At 42.5% G+C, this 22,283-nt stretch overlaps 1 protein-coding gene and 1 long non-coding RNA gene across 2 annotated transcripts in view; one reads left to right on the top strand and one right to left on the bottom strand.

Annotated features, from left to right (window-relative positions):
• Positions 1-6,535, bottom strand: part of rad54l (RAD54 like) — a 40,540-nt gene extending 34,005 nt beyond the window's left edge. The window contains exons 1-4 of the mRNA XM_043698970.2: positions 5,707-6,535; positions 4,781-4,849; positions 1,638-1,757; positions 419-479 (exon numbers count right to left, since the gene is read on the bottom strand). Of these exons, the coding sequence (XP_043554905.2) occupies positions 419-479; positions 1,638-1,757; positions 4,781-4,849; positions 5,707-5,709 (253 nt within the window). The 5' untranslated portion in view covers positions 5,710-6,535. The remainder of the gene's footprint in view (positions 1-418; positions 480-1,637; positions 1,758-4,780; positions 4,850-5,706) is intronic.
• Positions 2,235-8,737, top strand: LOC148149114 (uncharacterized). Its single transcript, XR_015758132.1, has 3 exons — positions 2,235-2,309; positions 4,771-4,889; positions 7,699-8,737. It is a non-coding gene; the product is annotated as an uncharacterized LOC148149114 (long non-coding RNA).
• Positions 8,738-22,283: the final 13,546 nt, after the last annotated feature.

The raw sequence follows: 22,283 nt of genomic DNA, 5'->3' as shown, positions 1-22,283 counted from the left end.
ATTACAGAGGAGGAAGTGCTGGATATCTAGAAACAGCTAAAGGTGGATTGTCGAGTGAAGCTATATGAGTCGAACTCAGAAATAAGAGGATGATCACCTTGATGGTATTTACTATAGGCCTCTCAATAGACAGCACAAAATCGAGGAGCATATGTGGAAAGAGATCGCAGATCAGCCAAGATCTTATTGAATGGTTGAGGCCTTTCTGCTCCTACTTCTTATGTTCATAAGTGATTCAGTTACAATTTATTAAAGTTAATAGACCAACTAAGAGATCCTACTTTTGAAGCAGTTATGCACATCAGCTCTAGAATACAAAGTTTAGTTATCATATCTAGTCACACTAACACTTAGCTGAAACTATCAATAGTTATTCATAGACACAAAGCACACTTTCTATACAAGAAACAGCTTATACCTGTGTAGTTTGGAATAGGCACTCTGAAAGGTTTGGCCAGGATGCTACGAATGAAAGCCTCCTGTAGGAGCATTAAAAAAAAAGAAATGTCAATGTTGTATCAATCTTACTAATACATTTATGATAAATAAATTCAAAATATAATGAAATTGAAATGCATTGTAACCAGACTCAATCCTGTCCTTATTTTCTGCTACTCGTACATTTTTCTAGGCAACCCATCTTTTTGCCACTTAGTTCAGAACAGTACGAACAATTGGAAACCTCACTCCATGATCAGTTGACACAACAAATACTAGAACAATATTGCCCAAAATATACCCTCTTCCCCACCTTTGACAATTCGAGCATTAAAGCCAGGCAATCAGTCTGACTTGCACTTTCATTTTTACTTAATTGACTTCTCTGGTGTCCCAAATATGAATTGGCGAGACCGGTATATTTTTGGACTCTCTAATTTCAGGTGAAATGGAAGAATGAAAGGGATCATTTCACCTGTTGTGAATTCTACCTGACAAGACGTTTGGATGGTATGGCTATTAAAAGGAAGCCCACGTTATCTCAGTGAGAAGAAGGTGCAAGATCCTGTTAACGATGATGGCAATTATGCTCACATTGGATAGATTGTTGGTCTCCAAGGGGTGTGGTGGAAATGTCAATATATCACCTCTTGTAAAAGTTTATAATTTAAAGTGTATATAATATCAAGATAGAATGGAGCTGGAAGTCTAAGGGATAGCTAATTTTGTCTAGTTACAAGGTTTTGGAAAGTGAGAGTCACAGATAGAGACAGCAAAAAAGAGAAAGAGAATAGAGACAGCAAAAAAGAGAATGCGAGAGATAAGAAAGATAGAAACAGCTTGTCCTCTGTCCTAATTCGATGAAATGCTGATCTTGTTGGATACAACATCAAATACGAGCAGGAGCTTGTACTCGGATTGAAGAGACATTTTGTAACACATAAATGATTGTAAGATTCACCCAGCTTGGTTAAAAGAGAAGAATTTCCAATTCATTTCTCACCATGAAAGTGTGCGTTCAGCCTTATCCTGTTGGAAAGGGCAGTGAGCCATTAGGAGCTGAGAATATTTTTGGGTTAGTGATAGAGTGTCATAGTTGTGCAGTTAAATAGATTCTATTCCAATTGCAGCAAAGTTGACAACTGCAAACTGTCAAGTTGCTTCCCCATAATCAATGACTTGTAGCACTGGTCACTCACATGCTGGCTGCTGTCAAGGCACACAGGTCGATTAGTCAGCTGTGCTAGCGGTTTCCGAAATGGTGACACAAAATTTTCTCCATTGTCTCGCTCACATACCAGCTTGCGGCGCTTTGGACTCTGTTTAAAAAAAGTAAATACCATTTTTAAAAAACTTTTACATAAAATAAATATGCTGGCTTTTCTCATCCATCACCCATCCATTCCTGTCAGATCATTAGGAATTACCAAGATAATAGGTGGCACGGTGGCTCCTCAATAGATAGCACTGCTGCCTCACAGCACCAGGGTCCCGGGTCCAATTCCTGCCTCAGGCAACTGTCTGAGTGAAGTTTGCACATTCTCCCCGTGTCTGCGTGGGTTTCCTCCGGGCGCTCTGGTTTCCTCCCACAGTCCAAAGATGTGCAGGTCAGGTGGATTGGCCATGCTAAATTGCCCGTAGTGTTAGGTGCATTAGTCAGAGGGAAATGGGTCTGGGTGGGTTATTCTTCGGAGGGTCAGTGTGGACTTGTTGGGCAGAAGGGCCTGTTTCCACACTGCAGGCAGTCTAATATAATCTATCTAATTTGCATTAGGAATTGCATCACGTCCTGACATGAGCTGCAGAAATAACTCTTTGGATTTGTGACTCTCTAATCTCAAATGGGAAAACAAGACAAGAATTAATCTGAAGTTAGTAAGCTTAAAACTTTCAAATTTTGCCAATCTACACTCTACCTGTCCTGCCTCATTTAATTTTGCACGACTATTTATGATATTTAAAGAATTTATGTTTGTCTTCAGCAGTGGGGAATAAATTTAAGTGCAATCTCTTTGAAAGCTTTAATGTGACATTCTTAGTGGCACAAGCTTGGATTGAGGAAAACCATTGGCCTCCTGAAACTCATCCTGTTATGATCGCGGTTCACTAAAACCATAAATAGAACAAGAGGTAGACAAAGGATAAACTATACCAGGAAACACTTGAAGTGTCTTCTTAGCTTCACAATTGGTGCTCGACTGCCTTTCCTAGCTCACCCAGGCCCTGACTGCTCTTTTAAAGGGGCAACACCACACAACTACATGCATGACATGCCTCTCACTTTACTTCCATACTCCTCTTATCTATCTAACCACATATAGAATATAGAACAAGACAGCTCAGAACAGGTCCTTCGGCCCTTGATGTTGCGCCGGCCTTTGAACTAATCTAAGTCCATCTCCCTACACCATCCCATCATTATCCATGTGCTTGTTCAAGGATTGTTTCAATGCTCCTAATGTGGCTGAGTTAACGACATTGGCAGGCAGGACATTCCATGCTCTTACCACTCTCTAAATAAAGAACCTGCCTCTGATGTCTGTCTTAAATCTATCACCCGTCAATTTGTAGCTATGCTCCCTCATACAAACTGACGTCATCACCCGAGGAAAAAGACTTTCACTGTCTACCCTACCTAATCCTTTGATCATCTTGTATGCCTCTATCAAATCCCCTCTTGCCCTTCATCTCTCCAATGAGAACAGATCCAAGTCTCTCAGCCTTTCCTCATAAGACCTTCCCTCCAGACCACGCAATGCCCTATTAAGTCTTCTCTGTGCCTTTTCCAATGCTTCCTGTAATGGGGTGATCAGAACTATACACAATATTCCAAGTGCAGTCGCACTAGCGTTTTTTATAGTTGCAACGTGACATTATAGCTCCGGAACTCAATCCCTCTACCAATAAAACCTAATACACCGTAAGCCTTCTTAACAGCACTATCTACCTGGGTGGCAACTTTCAGGGATCTATGTGCATGGACTCCAAGATCCCTCTGCACATCCTCACTACCAAGAATCTTTCCATTGACTCAGTATTCTGCCTTCCTGTTATTCTTCCCAAAGTGAATCGCCTCAAATTTATCTGCATTGAACTCCATTTGCCACCTCTCAGCTCATTTCTGCAGTTTATCCAAGTCCCCCTGCAACCTGCAACATTCTTCCACTGTCCACTACTCCACCAACTTTAGAGTCATCTGCAAACTTACTAACCAATCCACCCATGTCTGCATCCAAGTCATTTATAAAAATGACAAACAGCAGTAGTCCCAAAACAGATCCTTGTGGCACACCACTAGTAACCGGACTCCTGGCTGAGTATTTTGCATCAACCACTGGTTTGCAGCCTGAGACCCCTTGGTGAAAACTCTCTACACCAACCACTCCCTCACTGACTGTGTTAGCAGACCACCTCTTCCCTGACATCACCCACAGCCTGAGTCTCCTGCAACTGCTCCCCATAGTAAGATCCTGGGTGAGTGCACCCCCCTTTAGCTGTCAGCTGCGGTCCAAATCCCCTCACGACTGCTACTCTCGACCCACTCCTCAGTGCACATCGTGCTTTCCTAGTATCGACTGCAGACCCAGCCACCTCAACATGAATGCCACAAGTCCTTTCCATTTTAGAATTACTGGCAAAGTCATCCCTCCGACAAAACAAAATTGCATTTGCACAGTTTGTTTGTTGAATCCAAGCCTCTTCGCCAGTTGTGTTATGGTTCCCTGAACCAGAAATAGAATATAATGTAGGAGGATCAACTAGAACAGAGAACACATTATTGTGGGTCCTCTCATCTCCACAGTAGGTGCTAGACGGCTTCTCCCTAGCTCTTGCACCCAGTCACTTGACCTACTCCCTTAAAGGAGCAACACCACACAACTGCATACAGCCTACCACCATATTACTTTGAAAACACTCAATCTTGTCCGATCTTGGAAGCTCAGCAGACTCAGGCCTTTGAATAGGAGACCACCTGGGAATACTAGGTACAGTAGCTCTTGGGGTTCTTATTGTACAGTGGCAGCGTCTCTACCTCCGAGTCAGGAGGCCTAGGTTCAAGTCCCATCTGCTATAAAGATTGTAATAACATTTCAATTTTAGTTGAGAATCAACAAATTTGATTTTGTGAAAAGTGAGCCTCATCCCTATATTTGCCAATCCTTAACTAGTATTTTATGTTGACTGATAAATTAAAAAGGATACATATTCTGTTTTTAAAATTAATATTATTAATCAGAAGCAGTAGCATTCACCCAGGAAAAATGTCACTAAGTGCAGCTGACACAAGTACATAAATATGATAATTATTCATTCATTTTGAATTTGCATTAGATTACCGTACCACATCCTCATCATCAGATAGTTGTCCCGGCTTTCGTTTGGCAAGCTGACTCGGGGCTAGACTTCTTCTCTATGGAATGAAAGCAACAAATTTACAAAACGTTAGAAAGGTAGGCTACACTTCTACACTTTTATAACATTCCAAAGCTCTTTAAACCAATAAGATACTTCTGAAGTTTTGTCACTATTCTGTTCTAGAAAAAGTAGTGACCTAATTAATTACAGATATATCCCACAAACAATAACGCAATTATGACCAGATTTTGATTTTTTAAACAATAAATTTGATTGAAAGAGAAATATCAAATAGTAGAAAAGATCAATTGCAATAAACCTCAAATCACTACAGCATGCAGAGTTTAAAAATACATTTCAGCTGATGTCAGTGTTTGGAAGCTCTTGAAAAATGATAAATAACCAATCTTCTTATTTTTATAAAAATAACATATTGAAATAATAAGAAATACTACCATCTCCCATTGAGAAGAAATATTCCTAAGTATAACATATGTAATTCATTAATTTGAGCCACAGTGATCACAATACAGATTAATGTAGCTTCCAACTGCACTACATCACCAACTGTAGCTAATCAATTTTTGTCAGGGCGTCTAAGGGAATAATGTTGCCCAGGACACTGGAAAAACACCCTTGTTCTTCCTCAATAGTGACATGAGGTATTTAATACCCATATTATCTGCAAAAGTCTAATGGGCCCTTAAATTAATAATTCATTAAAGGATGAACATTGCACTGCAAGTTCAGCCTATATTATGTGTCTCATCTCTGAGTCAAAGATGAATGCAGCAGCAAAAAATTGTGCTACTGACGCTTTTCACAACCACCACATTGAGACATTAGATTAAAACAGGGCAGTTGAAAGGGAAATTTTAAATACTCTGCCAACCCGATCATTGTCTCACTTACCATTTTCTGAAACTAAGATTTCAATGCAATTCAACAACTTATTCAATCGGTTTTTAGTTTTGTCTCTCTCATCAAAATTTGTTGTTGTTGTTGTTTACTTGAAGAGATAGGTGAACACAGGAGTCTTTGTGTCATCCAATTTCTAGGTCATAATCACTGACCAGTGAGACTTCTTTAGCTTCCATTGCATCTATTCCATTGTCAAGTTGATTCAGTACTTCAGGGAGTCAAAATATCAGGTCTAATGTTATGTAGCTTTTCCAGCTTCCACTACATAAAATTTTACTTCGAACAGATTTTGCTCTTAATATCTTAGTCTTTTTGGATGATCATCGACTAACATCAATTACTGCTAAACTCCAGTGCCCTTAGAAATACTATTTCAATGCTTCAACCTAAAATCGAGCTTGTCTGCTTCACCCCCTCTCATCAATAAGTTATTTTTTAAATAAGTGTTATTTATTTTCACAATCTCAATTTTGTATTTTGATATCAAATATTCTTTATCGATAAATATAATTAATCTCAATTATAGTATACCCACTATCAAATATAACATAATTAGCTCACAATCCATTAATTGATCAGGTCACTGTAAAATTCTTGATTTGCCTCATTCCTCAACATAACAAAGCAGCGGTGAATTCGCGGTGTATCAAACTCAAACTGTCCCAATATCTAGATTATACATGAGCTCCTCTCCCATTTGATTTTGACTGTTACAATCCCGAGATTATAGTTGTCCGCTTGTGTAAATCCATAGGGAGAAGCTCACTTTCCCTGTGTCAGTGTCTGACCCACTTTCCCACTCACTCCCCGTGTGACCCTGTCCTTGGGTTATCTCTCACTCGCTCCTATTCCTCTGGTCCTCTCTTTTTCACGGTATGTCTAATGTCTCATTACCCCAACGCCCCCCCCCCTTACAGTATTGCCCCAGTCCCCATAAAACTGGCAGATAATCACAATACTCCTCTATCTCTCTCGAATCCCTCTCCACCCGTTCCTTCGCACTCAAATTTACCGCCAGGCAATGCGCCTGCGCATTGCGAACTACGGGTACCGCAGAGGTTCCCGCGGACTCAGAGCACCGCTTCCGGGGCACGTAAACGGGGAGTCCCGCCTCCGGAGGTACGTGCACGGTGAATCGCACGCCCCCAGGGGAAGGTTTCACTGAGAGCCCCGCCCCCAGTCAACGCAAACAGGGAGGCCCACCCCTAGGGAAACGCCCCACAGTGCGCCCCGCCCCCGGGGGACCGCCCCACAGCGAAACGCCCCACAGTGAGCCCCGCCCCACAGGGAAACGCCCCACAGTGAGCCCCGCCCCCGGGGAAACGTTTCACAGGGAGCCCCGCTCCCAGGAGAACGCCTTACAGTGAGCCCCGCCCCTAGGGAAACGCCTCACTGCGCCCCTCCGACAGGGGAAACGTTGCACAGGGAGCCCCGCCCACAGGGGAACGCCTTACAGTGAGCCCCGCCCACAGGGAAACGTTTCTCAGGGAGCTCCGCCCCCAGGGAAACGTTTCACAGTGAGCCCCGCCCCCAGGGAAACGTTTCACAGTGAGCCCCGCCCTCAGGGAAACGTTAAACAGGGATGACGTGCCACAGCAAGGAACCATGACCTCCTCAGGAGACAGACTCGTGCTGCAACTGACAGGGTACCCTTGTTGTTCAGTACTTCCCAGGAGCTGAAAAATGACACCATGTTCTTTGTGACCTGCAACACATTATCAATGAGGATGAGCACCTCACCAAGACCTTCCCCACACCTCCACTACTTGCCTTTAAACAACCGCCAAACCTCAAACAGATCGTTGTTCGTAGCCAACTGCCTGGCTCTCAGGACAACTCCATACAACCCTGTCACGGTGGACGCTGCAAGACGTGTCAGAGTGTGGACATAGATACCACCATTACATGTGTGGACACCTCCCATGTTGTACATGGCAGGTACTCATATGACTCAGCCAACGTTGTCTACCTTATACGTTGCAGGCAAGGATGCCCGGAGGCATTGTACATTGGGGAAACCGAGCAAAGGCTATGACAACGGATGAATGGGCACCGCACAACAATTAACAGACAGGAGTGTTCCCTTCCAGTTGGGGAACACTTCAGTGGTCCAGGACATTCGACCTCGGACCTTCAGGTGACCATCCTCTAAGGCAGACTTTGGGACAGGCAGCAGCGAAAAGTGGCCGAGCAGAGGCTGATAGCTAAGTTCGGTACCTTTAGGGAGGGCCTCAACCAGGACCATCATTGCACTATACACACACAGACACTCCTACATACACACACACACTCCTATATACACACGGACACAGACATACACAGACACACACACTCACACAGGCATCCTCTCAGAGACTTAGACCACTCTACACTCATGCACACACATATACACTCTCTCTCACAGACACTCACAACCCCCCAGTCCAGACACGCGCACACACTCCCACACTCACACATCCACCCCCTCACAGACCTAAGACACTCTACAGTTACTACACACAATATACACTCCCTCTCACACTCACAACCCCCAACCCAGACAGACACACACACAGACCGACAAAGACCCACATGCAACCATATATTTTGTGGGGTAAATTTGTACTTGCAGAATTACATTGTACTTTGCTCAAAAACTGCATGAATTCATGTAAAACTCCGTTATCTTACTTTTTACATTAGAATCAATCTAAACATCATGGCATAGACAGAGAACACACGGGGGGCTAACATCTTCAACATATTGTCTAGCTAATACCCATTGTTACAGCTAAGCTGAGAATGTGACTTTTAAAAAAAAAGGTTTTGTGATTTCCTCGTTGAAAGAAGTGAAACTATCATGATATTCGAACAGATGAAAGACTCAACAGACAATCAAGGTATTTTTCAATGTATAATTTCAGTTACTTCACACTGTAAATTTTTGCTATAAATTCTGTGCCTTAGATTTGTGCCCTCCACAATCACCTGATGAAGGAGCAGTGCTCCTAAAGCTAGTGTGCTTCCAATTAAACCTGCTGGACGATAACCTGGTGTTGTGCGATTTTTTTTTAACGTTTCACAGGGAGCCTCACTCCCCAAGAGTAACCGTTTCAGAGAAAACCTTGCCCTCATCCCCCCTAACCATTTCACAGAGAGTCCTCCTCCCCACCCAGTGTAACAGTTTCCCAGAAAGAACTCCATCTCTTTCATGGGATTAGTGCAATGGTGACCAACGAAGTCTAATCAGAGTCATAGAGATTCACAGCATGGAAACAGACCCTTTGGCCCAACTTGTTTATGCCGACTAGATATCCCAACCCAATCTAGTTCCACCTGCCAGTAACTGGCCCATATCCCTCCAAACCCTTCCTATTCATATACCCATCCAAATGCCTTTAAATGTTGCAATTGTACCAGCCTTCACCACTTCCTCCGGCAGCTCATTCCATATACGCACCACCCTCTGTGCGAAAAAGTTGCCCCTTAGGTCTCTTTTATATCTTTCTCCTCTCACCCTAAACCTATGTCCTCTTGTTCTGGACTCACCCACCCCAGGGAAAAAGACTTTGTCTATTTATCCTATCATGTCCCTCATGATTTTATAAACCTCTACTGTATATGGTCATTTCTCGCCTCTGACGCTCCACAGGAAACAGCCCTAGCCTATTCAACCTCTCCCTATAGATCAAATCCTCCAACCCTGGCAACATCCTTGTAAATCTTTTCTGAATCCTTTCAAATTTCAAACATCCTTCCGATAAGAAGGAGAACAGAATTGAATGCAATATTCCAACAGTGGTCGAACCAATGTCCTGTACAGCCGCAACATGACCTCCCAACGTCTGTACTCAGTACTCTGACCAATAAAGGAATGCATACCAAACGCCTTCTTGACTATTCTATCGAGCTGCAACTCCACTTTCAAGGAGCTATCAACCTGCACTCCAAGGTCTCTTTGTTCAGCAACACTCCTTAGGACCATATCATTAAGTGTATAAGTCCTGCTAAGATTTGCTTTCCCAAAATGCAGCACCTCGCATTTATCTAAATTAAACTCCCATCTGCCACTTCTCAGCCCATTGGCCCATCTGATCAAGATCCCATTGTAATCTGAGGCAACCTTCTTTGCTGTTCACTGCACTTCCAATTATAAATAATTTCTTTATGTTCAGGTTGTAAGTTTGCTCAGAGCTGGAAGATCTGTTCTCAGATGCTTCACCATCATGCTAGGCAACATCAGTGAGCCTCTGGTGAAGCGCCGCTGTTTTTCACCGAAGGCTGACACATGATGTTACCTAACATGGTGACAAAAACGTCCCAAAACCAAATCCACCAGTTCAGCAAGCAAACTTACAACATGACCCTCAACCTGAGCTACAAATCTTCTCAAAAATCACAAATGAATTCTTTATACTTAAGTAAAAATAACTACACCAAGTGTTCTATAGGGAAATGCAATTCATACGAGAGAAAATCTCCAAATATGCAACAATGAACAACTGTGAACCTATTTTAAAAAGTGGTTGAGGGGTATTCTCCAGAGTACTCAGAACTCTCTCTTCCATGAATAAATTAATCAGTTGAATCAATGGAACAAGTTTAATAGGCAGCTACCAAGGATGGTAGCACAGTGCATTATTCCTTTAGTAATGCATTACAATGGTTAAACTGGATGATGCACTGGATAAATCTGGGGGAGCAAGTGCACATTAACTATTGACTTAGAGCTAAGCAAAAAAGAGATAACAGAGAGACTGTAAGGCATAGCGGAGGAGGAGGAGAGCAGCGGACAGCAGGGGGAATGCAAGATATAAAATGTATGTTATTAAGGTGGAGAGGGTTGAGAAAAGATTTATCAGATGGTGTTGGGAATGGAGAGTTTGAGTTATAAGGAGAGGCTGGAGCTGAAGATGTTGAGGATTGACCTTATAGAGGTTTACAAAATCATGAGGTATATAAAATATATATATTATATAAATGGTGAACACCAGGTGTCTTTTTCCTAGGGTGGGGTATTTCAAGACTAGGAGGTACCTTTTTAAGGTGAGAGGAGAAAGATTTTAAAAAGACATGAGGGTCAAATTAAAAAAACAATGTGGTTCGTGCGTGGAATGAACTTCCAGGAGAAGTGGTTGTTACATTTAAAAGACATTTAGTAAGTACATGAATAAGAAACCTTGAGGGTTATGGGTCAAGCGTAGACAGATGGGACTACTTTACATTGGCATTATGGCTGGCATGGATTGGTTAAACTGAAGAGTCTGTTTCCATGCTTTATGACTATGACAGGTTCATGACAATTAGAAAGCACTTACTAAACAAGACAATTCAACAGGAACTGGTCATTTCTCGTGATTACTCAAAATCAATTCCAAAATCTCATACAGGGCATAGCTGCAGAGGTAAACTCTGATGTACACAAAAATGATAAAGTGTGTTAATTGTACCTTGTTAAAATATATTCATATGATGGACATAAACTGGGGATGCACTGTGCCTTACAAATAGACAAGTTGAAATTGTGGCTGTTGGGTTACAATGTACATTAGTAATATGCAACACTAAAATGTTTATTAAAATACTGTTTCAAGATTTGAAGTAGATCCTTTAAGTGGCTGTCAGGATTATAACATTTTAAATACCAAGATTTCTGGGCATAGCTAACTTATGCAATCCAAAGCTTCATCAGGTTTTAAAGGTGCCTTAAAGGGAGGAGGGGGAAGCTCAGGAATTCCCTCCTTCAGGTTTTGAAACCTGAATGTTCAGGATTGGAGAGCAGATCGCTCAAGAGAATTCAAGCAAAATGCCCTTGCCCATTATTAATTTCTGTTGAGAATGTGGTGCTGAGCCATCACCTTGAATCTCTGCAGAGCTTTTCTTGTGCCTGTTCAGGACACTGGTTAGGCCACTTTTGGAACACTGCATTCAATTCTTGTCTCCCTGCTATAAGAAGGATGTTGTGAAACTTGAAAGGGTTCAGAAAAGATTTACAAGGATATAGACAATACAGTAGACAATAGGTGCAGGAGTAGGCCATTCAGCCCTTCGAGCCTGCACCGCCATTCAACATGATCATGGCTGATCATTCCTAATCAGTATCCTGTTCCGGCCTTATCTCCATAACCCTTGATTCCACTATCTTTGAGAGCTCTATCCAACTCTTTCTTAAATGAATCCAGAGATTGGGCCTCCACTGCCCTCTGGGGCACAGCATTCCACACACCCACCACTCTCTGGGCGAAGAGGTTTCTCCTCATCTCTGTCCTAAATGGTCTACCCTGTATTTTTAAGCTGTGTCCTCTGGTTCGGCACTCACCCATCAGTGGAAATATGTTTCCTGCTGCCAGAGTGTCCAATCCTTTCATAATCTTATACGTCTCAATCAGATCCGCTCTCAGTCTTCTAAACTCAAGGGTATACAAGCCCAGTCGCTTCAGTCTTTCAGTGTAAGGTAATCCTGCCATTCCAGGAATTGACCTCGTGAACCTACGCTGCACTCCCTCAATAGCCAGAATGTCTTTCCTCAAATTTGGAGACCAGAACTGCACGCAGTACTCCAGGTGTGGTCTCACCAGGGCCCTGTACAGCTGCAGAAGCACCTCTTTGCTTCTATACTCAATTCCTCTTGTTATGAAGGCCAGCATGCTATTAGCTTTCTTCACTACCTGCTGTACCTGCATGCTTGCCTTCATTGACTGGTGTACAAGAACACCCAGATCTCTCTGTACTGCCCCTTTACATAAATTGATTCCATTGAGGTAATAATCTTGCCACCAAAGTGGATAACCATACATTTATCCACATTAAACTGCATCAGCCATGCATCTGCCCACTCACCTAACTTGTCCAGGTCACCCTGTAATCTCCTAACATCCTCATCACATTTCACCCTGCCACCCAGCTTTGTATCATCAGCAAATTTGATAATGTTATTGCTGATACCATCTTCTATATCATTAACATATATTGTAAAAAGCTGCGGTCCCAGCACGGATCCCTGCGGTACCCCACTGGTCACTGCCTGCCATTCCGAAATGGAGCCGTTTATCACTACCCTTTGTTTCCTATCAGCCAACCAATTTTCAATCCAATCTAGCACTTTGCCCCCAGTACCATGCGCCCTAATTTTACTCACTAACCTCCTGTGTGGGACTTTATCAAAAGCTTTCTGAAAGTCCAGGTACACTACATCCACTGGATCTCCCTCGTCCATTTTCAGAGTTACATCCTCAAAAAATTCAAGAAGATTAGTCAAGCATGATTTCCCCTTCATAAATCCATGCTGACTCTGTCCTATCCTGTTACTACTATCCAGATGTGCCGTAATTTCATCCTTTATAATAGACTCCAGCATCTTTCCCACCACTGAGGTCAGACTAACTGGTCTATAATTTCCTGCTTTTTTATTGCCAGGGTTGGAGGGTTTGAGCTCAATAGGCTGGGGCTATTTTCCCTGGAGCGTCCGAAGCTGGGGGATGACCTTATAGAGGTTTATAAAATCATGAGAAGCATGGATAGGGTGAATACATCAGGTGATTATCCCAGAGGCAGCAGAGTCCGAAACTAGAGGGCAATGGTTTAGGTTGAAAGGAGAAAGATTTAAAGGGGACCAAAGGGGAAGCTTTTATCATGCAGAGGATTGTGCATGAATGAAACGAGTTGCTTGAGCAGGTGGTGGAGGCTGGTACAATTACAACATTTAACAGGCATCTGGATGGGTATATGAATAGGAAGGGAGAGGGATATGGGCCAAATGCTGGCAAATGGGACTAGATAACTTTAGGATATCTGGTCAGCATGGATGAGTTGGACTGAAGTTTCCATGACAGCTCTATGACTCTATGCTGACCTTTTTAAGGAAAGTCATTGAAGAAGTAGCTGAAGATGATTGCACCTGGAACACCACCCTGAGGAATCTTGGCAACAATGTCTTGGGGAGAGATGATTGACCTTCAACGTTCACATCCACATTCGTTCTTGTCAGATATGATTCCAACCGCTGGAGAGTTCTCAAACAAAAGCAAAATACTGCAAATGCTGGAAAACTGAAACAAACGCAAACATGACGCAGACGGGGAAGGAATGAGGAAATTTAAGGAAATAGAGGACAACGTCATACTCTGAAGTTGTGGAACTCAATATTGAGTCTTAGCAGGTATAAAGTACCTGAGCAGAAAAGGATGTGTCATTCTTCCAGCTTCTGTTGAGCTTAGTTGAAACACTGTAGTAGACACATGATGGAAATGTTAGCATGGGAACAAGGAGGTTTACTGAAATAACAAACAACTGGAAGGTCACGAACATTCCTGTGGAGAATATGGATCTATGTGCCAAATAGTCGTCCTGCCTGTGTTTGGTCTTACAATGTAAAGGGGAATCGCATTGTGAGCAACAAATGTAGACTCAATTGAAAGGAGTATAAGCAAAATGTTTCACCAGGAAGATGCATTTGAATCCTTGGATGGTGAAGGAAGAGGTACATGCAAAAGTGCCATCGGGGAGTGATGGAGGAGTGGGCCAGAGGTTTCACGGAAAGAATGGTCCCTGTGGAATGCTGACAGTGGGGGGTGGTGGTGGTACCCAGTTGGTGATGGCTGGGGTCTGTTTCAAGAAAAAAGTGGAAAGCCAAAAGACCATCCTGATGGGGAATGGAATCAAGTTACCCTAGTTTTGCTAGGGTTTGATGACATACCCATTAAATGCTGTCTTATTGTCAAGCATAGTCAGTCTCACTTCGCCTGAGAGTTTAACCCATTAGTCCATGTGTAGAATAAGGCAAAGAGTCAGAAGTTGAGTGGCATGGTGGAACTCAATCTGAGTGTCAAAAAGCAGGTTGTTGCTGAATAATAACAATATAAAGGATGCCTTCTGCCACTTTGCTGATTGTCAGGAATAAACTAACGGAAATTCAAATGCTCTTCCATCTTTCAGCAGTTATTCTTAAACTTGCCCGTCAGCCCCCACCCCTTCAGGACTCCTCTGAACACTATTTCATGTCTATCTTTCCTACTAATTACCTCCTCTGATAACTGTGTTGGATTTGCCCTGTTTTTGTGAGCAGGAAATATCTGGGCCATTTTCAAAATTTCTAAGTACATTTTATTGTTATCACTGTACAGGAACAGCTTGGCAAGGGACACAGCTAATTCTGGGGCAAAGGTCTTCAATCCTATTCATGGAATGTCGTCAAGGCCCAAAGCCTTGGCAGTATCCAGTGCTTTAAGCCATTTCTTAGCATCACATTGGAGTGAATTAAATTGGTTGAAGGCTTGTACCTTAAGATACTGGTGACTTCAGAAGTAGTCCAAGGTAGATCATCTAGACAGCACTTCTGGATGAAGATGGTTGCAAATGTTTTAGCCTCATCTTTTGCACTGACCTATTGGACTCCGCTATTCATGGGGTAGGGTATACTTACATGTTGAACTGTCAATGTACCATCTATGACAGGATGAAGAAGAACTGAAGTGCTTAGAACTGATCTGTCGGATGTGGAATCATTTTGTCCTGTCTGTCAGCACGCTGCTTCCACTGTTTGGCACACAGTAGGTCTTTATTGTAGTTTCATCAGGTTGACACCTCATTTTCTGGTATGCCTGGTGCTCCTCCTTCATTGAACCTTAAGCAAATGCAATGGGATAGATTGTGTTGAACATTTGTGGGACAGATAGATATGAAATACTGTTCAGAGGAGTCATGAGGTGTAAAGTTTAAGAATGACTGCGAGAGAGGGAAGAACATTTAAATTTCCATAACCATTAGGGATACAGGGGGAATAGATTGACCTGAGTGCTTCTGTCTCTTGTCAACATGAATCTATAAAACAAGTTATATTGGGAAAAAAGAAAATCCAGAGAAGGAAATAAATTATTTAAAATCAACCCAGATTCATTAGGCCTAAGGCTGATTATGTAAGAAAGTGGTGTTTATATGTTATTACACCATACAATTTTCAAGGTGATTGAAAGTGAATTAGATGAACCATGGTCTTTTATAATCTATTACTATAACTTCTTCCATTCCCAATGGCAATGTGGGATTTTGCAAAAGAAGAGTTGTATTGGACTTGAAATGTTAACACTGTTTGCTGTCTACAGACACTGCCAGATGTGTGTTTCTCCAGTGCACTCTATTTTAAATTTACAAATGTTTCAATGATGAATGTTGGCTATGAGTTTTGTCAGTGACTAATTAATGGAAAAGTAAATCAGGTTGGTATCCATTTGATGCTGGATGTGATTAGGGGTATTCAAAATTGGAATCATCGATTTTATGTTTTACCTATTTAATGGGAAATAGACAAACCAATCATAGACTATTTGGCCAACTTTTTTTATTCATATGTGGGACATCACTGGCTGGTAAGCTTTGAATGCCCATCCCTTGTTGTACTTGAGAAGATGATGGTGAGCTGCCTTCTTGCAGTTCACATGCTGTAGGTTGACCCTTGACACCTTTATCGAGGGAATTCCATGACTTTAGCCCAGTGACAGTGAAAGAATAATGATACATTTCCAAGTCATGATAGTGAGTGCCTTGGAGGGAAAATTGCAGGTGGTGGGGTTCTCATATATCTGCTGCCCTGTTCTACTGCACGGAAGTGGATGTGGGTTGGGAGGTGCGGTCTAAAGATCTTTGGTGAACTTCTGCAGTGCATCTTGTAGATTGTACACATAGCTGCTACTGAGAGTGGATGTTTGTGAATGTGATGCCAACTCAGCGGCTGCTTTATCCTGGTTGGTGTCAAGTTTCTTGAGTGTTGTTGGATCTGCATCCATCAAGGCAAGTGGGGAGTATTCCATCACACTCCTGACTTGTGCCTCGTTGATGATTAACAGGCTTTGGCGAGTCAGGAGCTGAGTTTTATTTGAATCATTCATTGTCACGTTTAATCAGAATAAAATACAGTGCAAAGTGTTTTAATAATGCTTCTAATAATTTTAGTAATGTCACCATTAACTTAAAACAAAATATAAAATAAAGAAAGATAACTTAAAGAGAGTTCAACTTTTCCTTCTCAGCTCTGGACTACACCAGCCCACGCCATACTACAGCCAGAGTTAATCACCGTAATATTTCTAGCCTCTGGCCTGCTCTTGCAGCCACTGCATTTATGTGGCTAACTGGTCCATTCCTATGTTTATGCCCCATTTTATGCTGAAAACCAGTCCCTTTCTCTTTGTCACAGCTGGGAAGATACAATGTAACTTTTTAATAATTAATTCTGAACAAAACTTACTCTTACAAGGCCAGTGGCTTACATGGAAAGGAATCTCTGCAAATGTAGTTGCTAACTTTCTAATGTAAGGAGCAGATTGGGACTGGACTGGCATTGTGTACACACAGTAAAATAGCATACTAGCCACTAACATCGTAGAAGCTGGCACAAATAATCCCTCATTTCAAGACTAAACCTAAAAGATTTTGTGAGAATTCTGAACTGTTCGGTAATGGTCAGAGCAGAAGTCTGCTCCCAAAGTAAACCCTGAGAACCACGATTAGCAAACTAAACACATGGCATGTTTCTTAGATGACAATATAACAACACCCATTTGTCGTTGAATTGGATGACTCCACAAATTTTGGCATTTTTCTGAGAAGAGAATGCTTTTGAGTTTCAAATCTCAAGTTGTCATCGGCATACCCTATCTTGTCAGATGCCATTTTTTTCCTGACACTAGATGGAGTACAAGAGCTATGAAAGTATCCTTAAATGTATGTACAATAAACCAAACCTTAATTATCTGTGGAGGATAGAGACACAAGCTTCCTGTGGATAATATGTAAAAAATGTAGCCTACTGATGCTATGTAACTCTCCTATGTACCACGAACGACTGCGTAAGCAGACCGGACAAGACAGGGGCTGAATTTGCAAGTACAAAGATCAAGGAAGTGAACTGTAGATAATGGCAAGTGAGTGTCATTTAGATGGGATAAAGAAAATTAACACCTAAAGTAATGTCCTGAAACTAATAACATGCGCTGTAAGGATATGATTAAGTTCAAATATATTACAGTAATCAAACACCTGCCACAGATTTGGATGTTACATGTATACTTCTAAATGGCAAATCTTACAAGTGAACGGAAACCCAGAGCTTGTAGTTTAAGTTTGAAATTATTCCACAGATGAGCACTTAGAGAAAAATAACATGAAAATTTATTAAGAATCCCCATCCAAATAACATCTTCCATGTCCTCCAGATAGCCTAAAACATTATCTAACTGATGAATTACTTTTAAAGTATGGTCACTACTTTGATATAAGGAAATATAGCAGCCAATTTCACATAGCAAAATACCACAATGGTGTTTGTAAGGTGGGAGTGAGTGCCTTGACATCAAAGCATCATTTGATTGAGTGTGGCATCAGGTAGTCTTAGCAAAATGGTGCAAATTGGAATCGAGGGTGAATCTCTCCACTGATTTGAGTACAAAAAGACTCTAGTACAAAGGAAGTAGTTGTGGTTGTTGGGAGATGAATCATCTCAGCCCTGGGATATCACTGAAAGAGTTCCACAGAGTAGTGTCCGAGGTGCAACAGTCTTTAGTTGCTTCATCAAAGACCTTTGCTCCATCATAAGGCCCGAAGTGGGGATATTCTCTAATGATTGCACAAGGTTCAGCACCATTTCCCACATCTTAGATACTGAAGCAATCTATGTCCAAATGCAGCAAAGGACAACCTTGAGGCTTGCTCAAACTCCTCACTTCCCTCCCTTGACATCTCTGTTTCTATTTCGAGGGATAGACTGGCGTCCACTATAAACCCATGGCTCCTACAGTTTCCTGGACTACAAATTCTCTTACCCTACTTCTTGTAGAGACTTTACTCCATTCTCCCAGGTCCTCTGTTCAAATGATGCTTCAACAAGGGAGCCTCAGAAATGTCCACCTTCTTACTTAACCAAGGATTTCACAGTGTCATTGTTGACAAGGTCATCAACTGTGTCCTACCCAACTCACGTACTTCAACCCTCACCCTATCTGTTCCCTCCCACATCAGCGATAGAGTTCCCCTTATCCTTATCTACCATCCCACCAGCATCCACATCCAAAAGATCATTGGCTGCCATTTCTTCCATCTCCAATGAGATGCCACCACCAGGTACACATTCCCCTCCCCTCCCTGCCCTGTCCTTCCTCCACAGGGACTGTTCCCTCTGGGACACCCTGGTCCACTTTTCCTTCACTCCCAAGTGTAATACTTGCCCATTTACCTTCTTCATCCTCAGTATCCAAGGGCCCAAATAAACCTTCTAATTAAGCAGCTCTTTACCTGCACTTACAACAATCTAGTTTACTGCATTCGCTGCTCACAATGTGATCTCCTCTACATTGGGGAAATGAAGCATAGACCGGGTGACTGCTTTGCATGACACCCACATTTTGCCTTCAAAAATGACCCAGAACTCTAGTTGCCTGCCACTTCAACATACCACCCTGTTGCCTGGGCAATTTCTCTGTCTCAGGTTTGCTGCAGTGTCCCAGCGAGGCTCAGTGTCAGCTGGAAGAACAACACCTCATTTTCTGCTTGGGGACCCTACAGCCTTCACTCAATATTAGGTTAAATAACTTTAGGGCTTGAAATCTCAATAACCCAGCCCCCACCCCCCCACACACCAGGCCCTGTGATCACACATTCTGAAAGTACACAAAACATATTGTCAGCCACGAACAGTCTCCATTAACATCACCCTCCTAGCCGTACCCCCACTCCTTTGTCTGTCCAAATATTCTTTTCTCTCTTTAGGCTCTATCACCACCTTTCATTTACTCCTTATCCCCTTCTTCCACCTCATCTTCTGCATAAAAAACAAATTCCTAGCTATCATCAGTTCTGAGGAAGGGTCAGCAGACCCAAAACGTTAACTCTGATTTCTCTTCACAGATTCTACAAGAACTGCTGAGCTTTTCCAGCAATTTCTGTTTTTGAATCTTAAGGCTTGAGCTGATAAATGGCAAGTAATATTTGTACCACTTAAGTGCCAGGCAGTGACCACCTCCAACAAGGGGCAATCTAACCATCTCCCCTTGATCACCAACAAACAACCTGGCAGAATTTCCAACTATCAATATTGCCCAGAAATTGTAACAAATCAACGTAGGTAACTCTCTTCCGTTTCCCCAAAGCTAGTCCACCATCTGCAGGTAAAGATCAGGCATATGATTACTTCTGTCCCTATGCCTGGAAGATTGTAACTCCAATGACACTCAGGAAGCTTGACAGCAACAAGGTCAAAGCAGCTTGCTTGACTGTCCCCGCCTTTAATATTCTCACTTTTCATTCCCAACGCACAGTGGCAGCAGTGTGTACTGTCTAATATATACTGCAGCAATTCACCAAAGTTCCTTTGATAGCAGCTTCCAAACATGTGATCTCCACCACCTGAAAGGCGAAGAGCAGCCGATATATGGGAACACCACTACTAGCAAATTTTCATTCAAGACTTACATCGCTGCACCTCATTGTCAAGGGGTCAAAGTCCTGCAGCTCCTTTCCTAAAAATGCTATGGATGTTCTTAGACACCAAGGACTGCAGTGGTTCATAGTGGCAACTCACCATTCTTTTCTTGAAGGCAACTGAGGATGGCCAATAAAAGTCATCCACGCCCCATGAAACAATGTAGAGCAATAGAGATGTACAGCACGGAAACTTCGGTCCAACTCATCCAAGCCAACCAAATATCCTAACTTAATTTAGTCCCATTTGCCAGCATTCCCATATCTCTCTAAACCCTTTCTATTCATATACCAATCCAGATGCCTTTTAAATGTTCTAATTGAACCAACCTCCACCACTTCCTCTCGCATCTCATTCCATACACGCACCATCCTCTGTGTGAAAAAGTTGCCCCTGTGGTCCCTTTTATATCTTTCCCCTCTCACCCTGAACCTATGCCCTCTATTTCTGGACTACTCCACCCCAGGGAAATAAGACATTGTCTATTTATCCTATCCATGCCCCCCATGATTTTATAAACTTCTATAAGGTCACCCCTCAGCCTCCGAAGCTCTAAGGAAAACAGCCCCAGCCAATCCAGCCTCTCCCTATAGCTCAAATCCTCCAACCCTGGCAACGTCCTTGTAAATCTTTTCTGAACCCTTACAAGTTTTACAACATTTTTCCAATAGAAGGAAGACCAGAATTGCACACAATGTTCCAAAAGTGGCCTAAACAATGTCCTGTACAGCAACAACATGACGTCCCAACTCCTGTACTCAATGCTCTGTCCAATAAAGGAAAGCATACCAAGCGCCTTCTACACTATCCTACCTATCTTCAATTCTACTTTCAAGGAACTATGAACCTGCACTCCAAGGTCTCTTTGTTCAGCAACACTCCCCAGGACTTTCCCATTAAGTGCATAGGTCCTGCTCTGATTTGCCTTTCCGAAGTGCAGCACCTCTAATTTATCTAAATTAAACTCCATTAACCTCTCCTCAGCCCATTGGCCCAAAAACCAAATTAAAAAATATTGGCTTGGATATACTGGGAGAATTCTTCAATTCTTCATGTTATCCCAAGAGGTCCTATATATCCATTTGAGACCTATACTTAACACCTTGTTTGAGAAGTGGCACCTCACCTCTATATTGAAATGCCATTTGAAGCTATGCGCTTAAGTCTCTAGACTGGCGGTAACTTTCTGACTCAGAATCCAGGAAGTGCTGCTCAGATGTGGGTCTTCTGTACATTGTACAAGTTAGAGTGATATTGTGCTGTATTTTCAATGGCCGATGAAAGAGAGGTTTTGCAGATGTGTGGGTCTGAAAAAGGAGGGAAATCCTTGGAGCTGCTCCATTAAGATTTTCTGTGTGATTATACAGGAGTCAGAGTGACAACTGGAATAGTTATTTGATCAGCCATAGCATACATTCCATATTTAAATACCTAAGCAACACCTTCGGTCTCAACCTTATTCCCTTCCAACATTCTCCATCCTACCCCTTCATCCTAATGCCCTTTCTCATACAAACCCACCCCTCCCTGTCACCTCTCCCAACTCTTCCCATTTTCCCACTCCATCTCCCAAAGCCCAACCCAAACCCCTCTCCCAACTTTCCAAGCCCCCCCACAACCCCATTCCCAACCCCCCTCTCCACTTTCTTTCACAGTCCCCCTCTTCATCCTCCTCATTTCCTCTCACAACTTCCCTGAGAGCTGCTGTGTTATTGAAAGAGGTTCATCCTGTCACTGGTCTTCAGGATGCCTGAGATGACAGTGATACAAAGTGGCAGCCCAACGATGGAGGAACTGTAGGCTTTGACACTTTGGCAAAGGCAATTAAGAGCACTCTCCCAACGCTGACTGGGCAGGTTATACATATCTTATCAGGAGCTTATATGTGAAATGGCAGTGGTCTCTTAGTGGCAGGTGGGGTAGACATCACAGCTGGAGACTCCATTCAACAGAAAAGGCACTGCTCCAAATATTGGCTGCAGTAATGGTGGTGTCCAACGTTGAAGGGGGAGCTAATTCTGTTTGCCTTTTTGTCCCTTTTATAGCCAGCGATAGGAAAGAGACATCTTATATTCCAATATACTTAACCAGCTCTTACCTCTGGCAATGTTGTAAATCT

Source organism: Chiloscyllium plagiosum, unplaced genomic scaffold, assembly GCF_037043375.1.
Source record: "Chiloscyllium plagiosum isolate Xiang-an unplaced genomic scaffold, Cpla_swu_hap1 HiC_scaffold_9, whole genome shotgun sequence".
In the NCBI taxonomy this organism is placed as follows: Eukaryota; Metazoa; Chordata; class Chondrichthyes; order Orectolobiformes; family Hemiscylliidae; genus Chiloscyllium; species Chiloscyllium plagiosum.
This window is presented reverse-complemented; position numbering and strand designations above follow the sequence as displayed.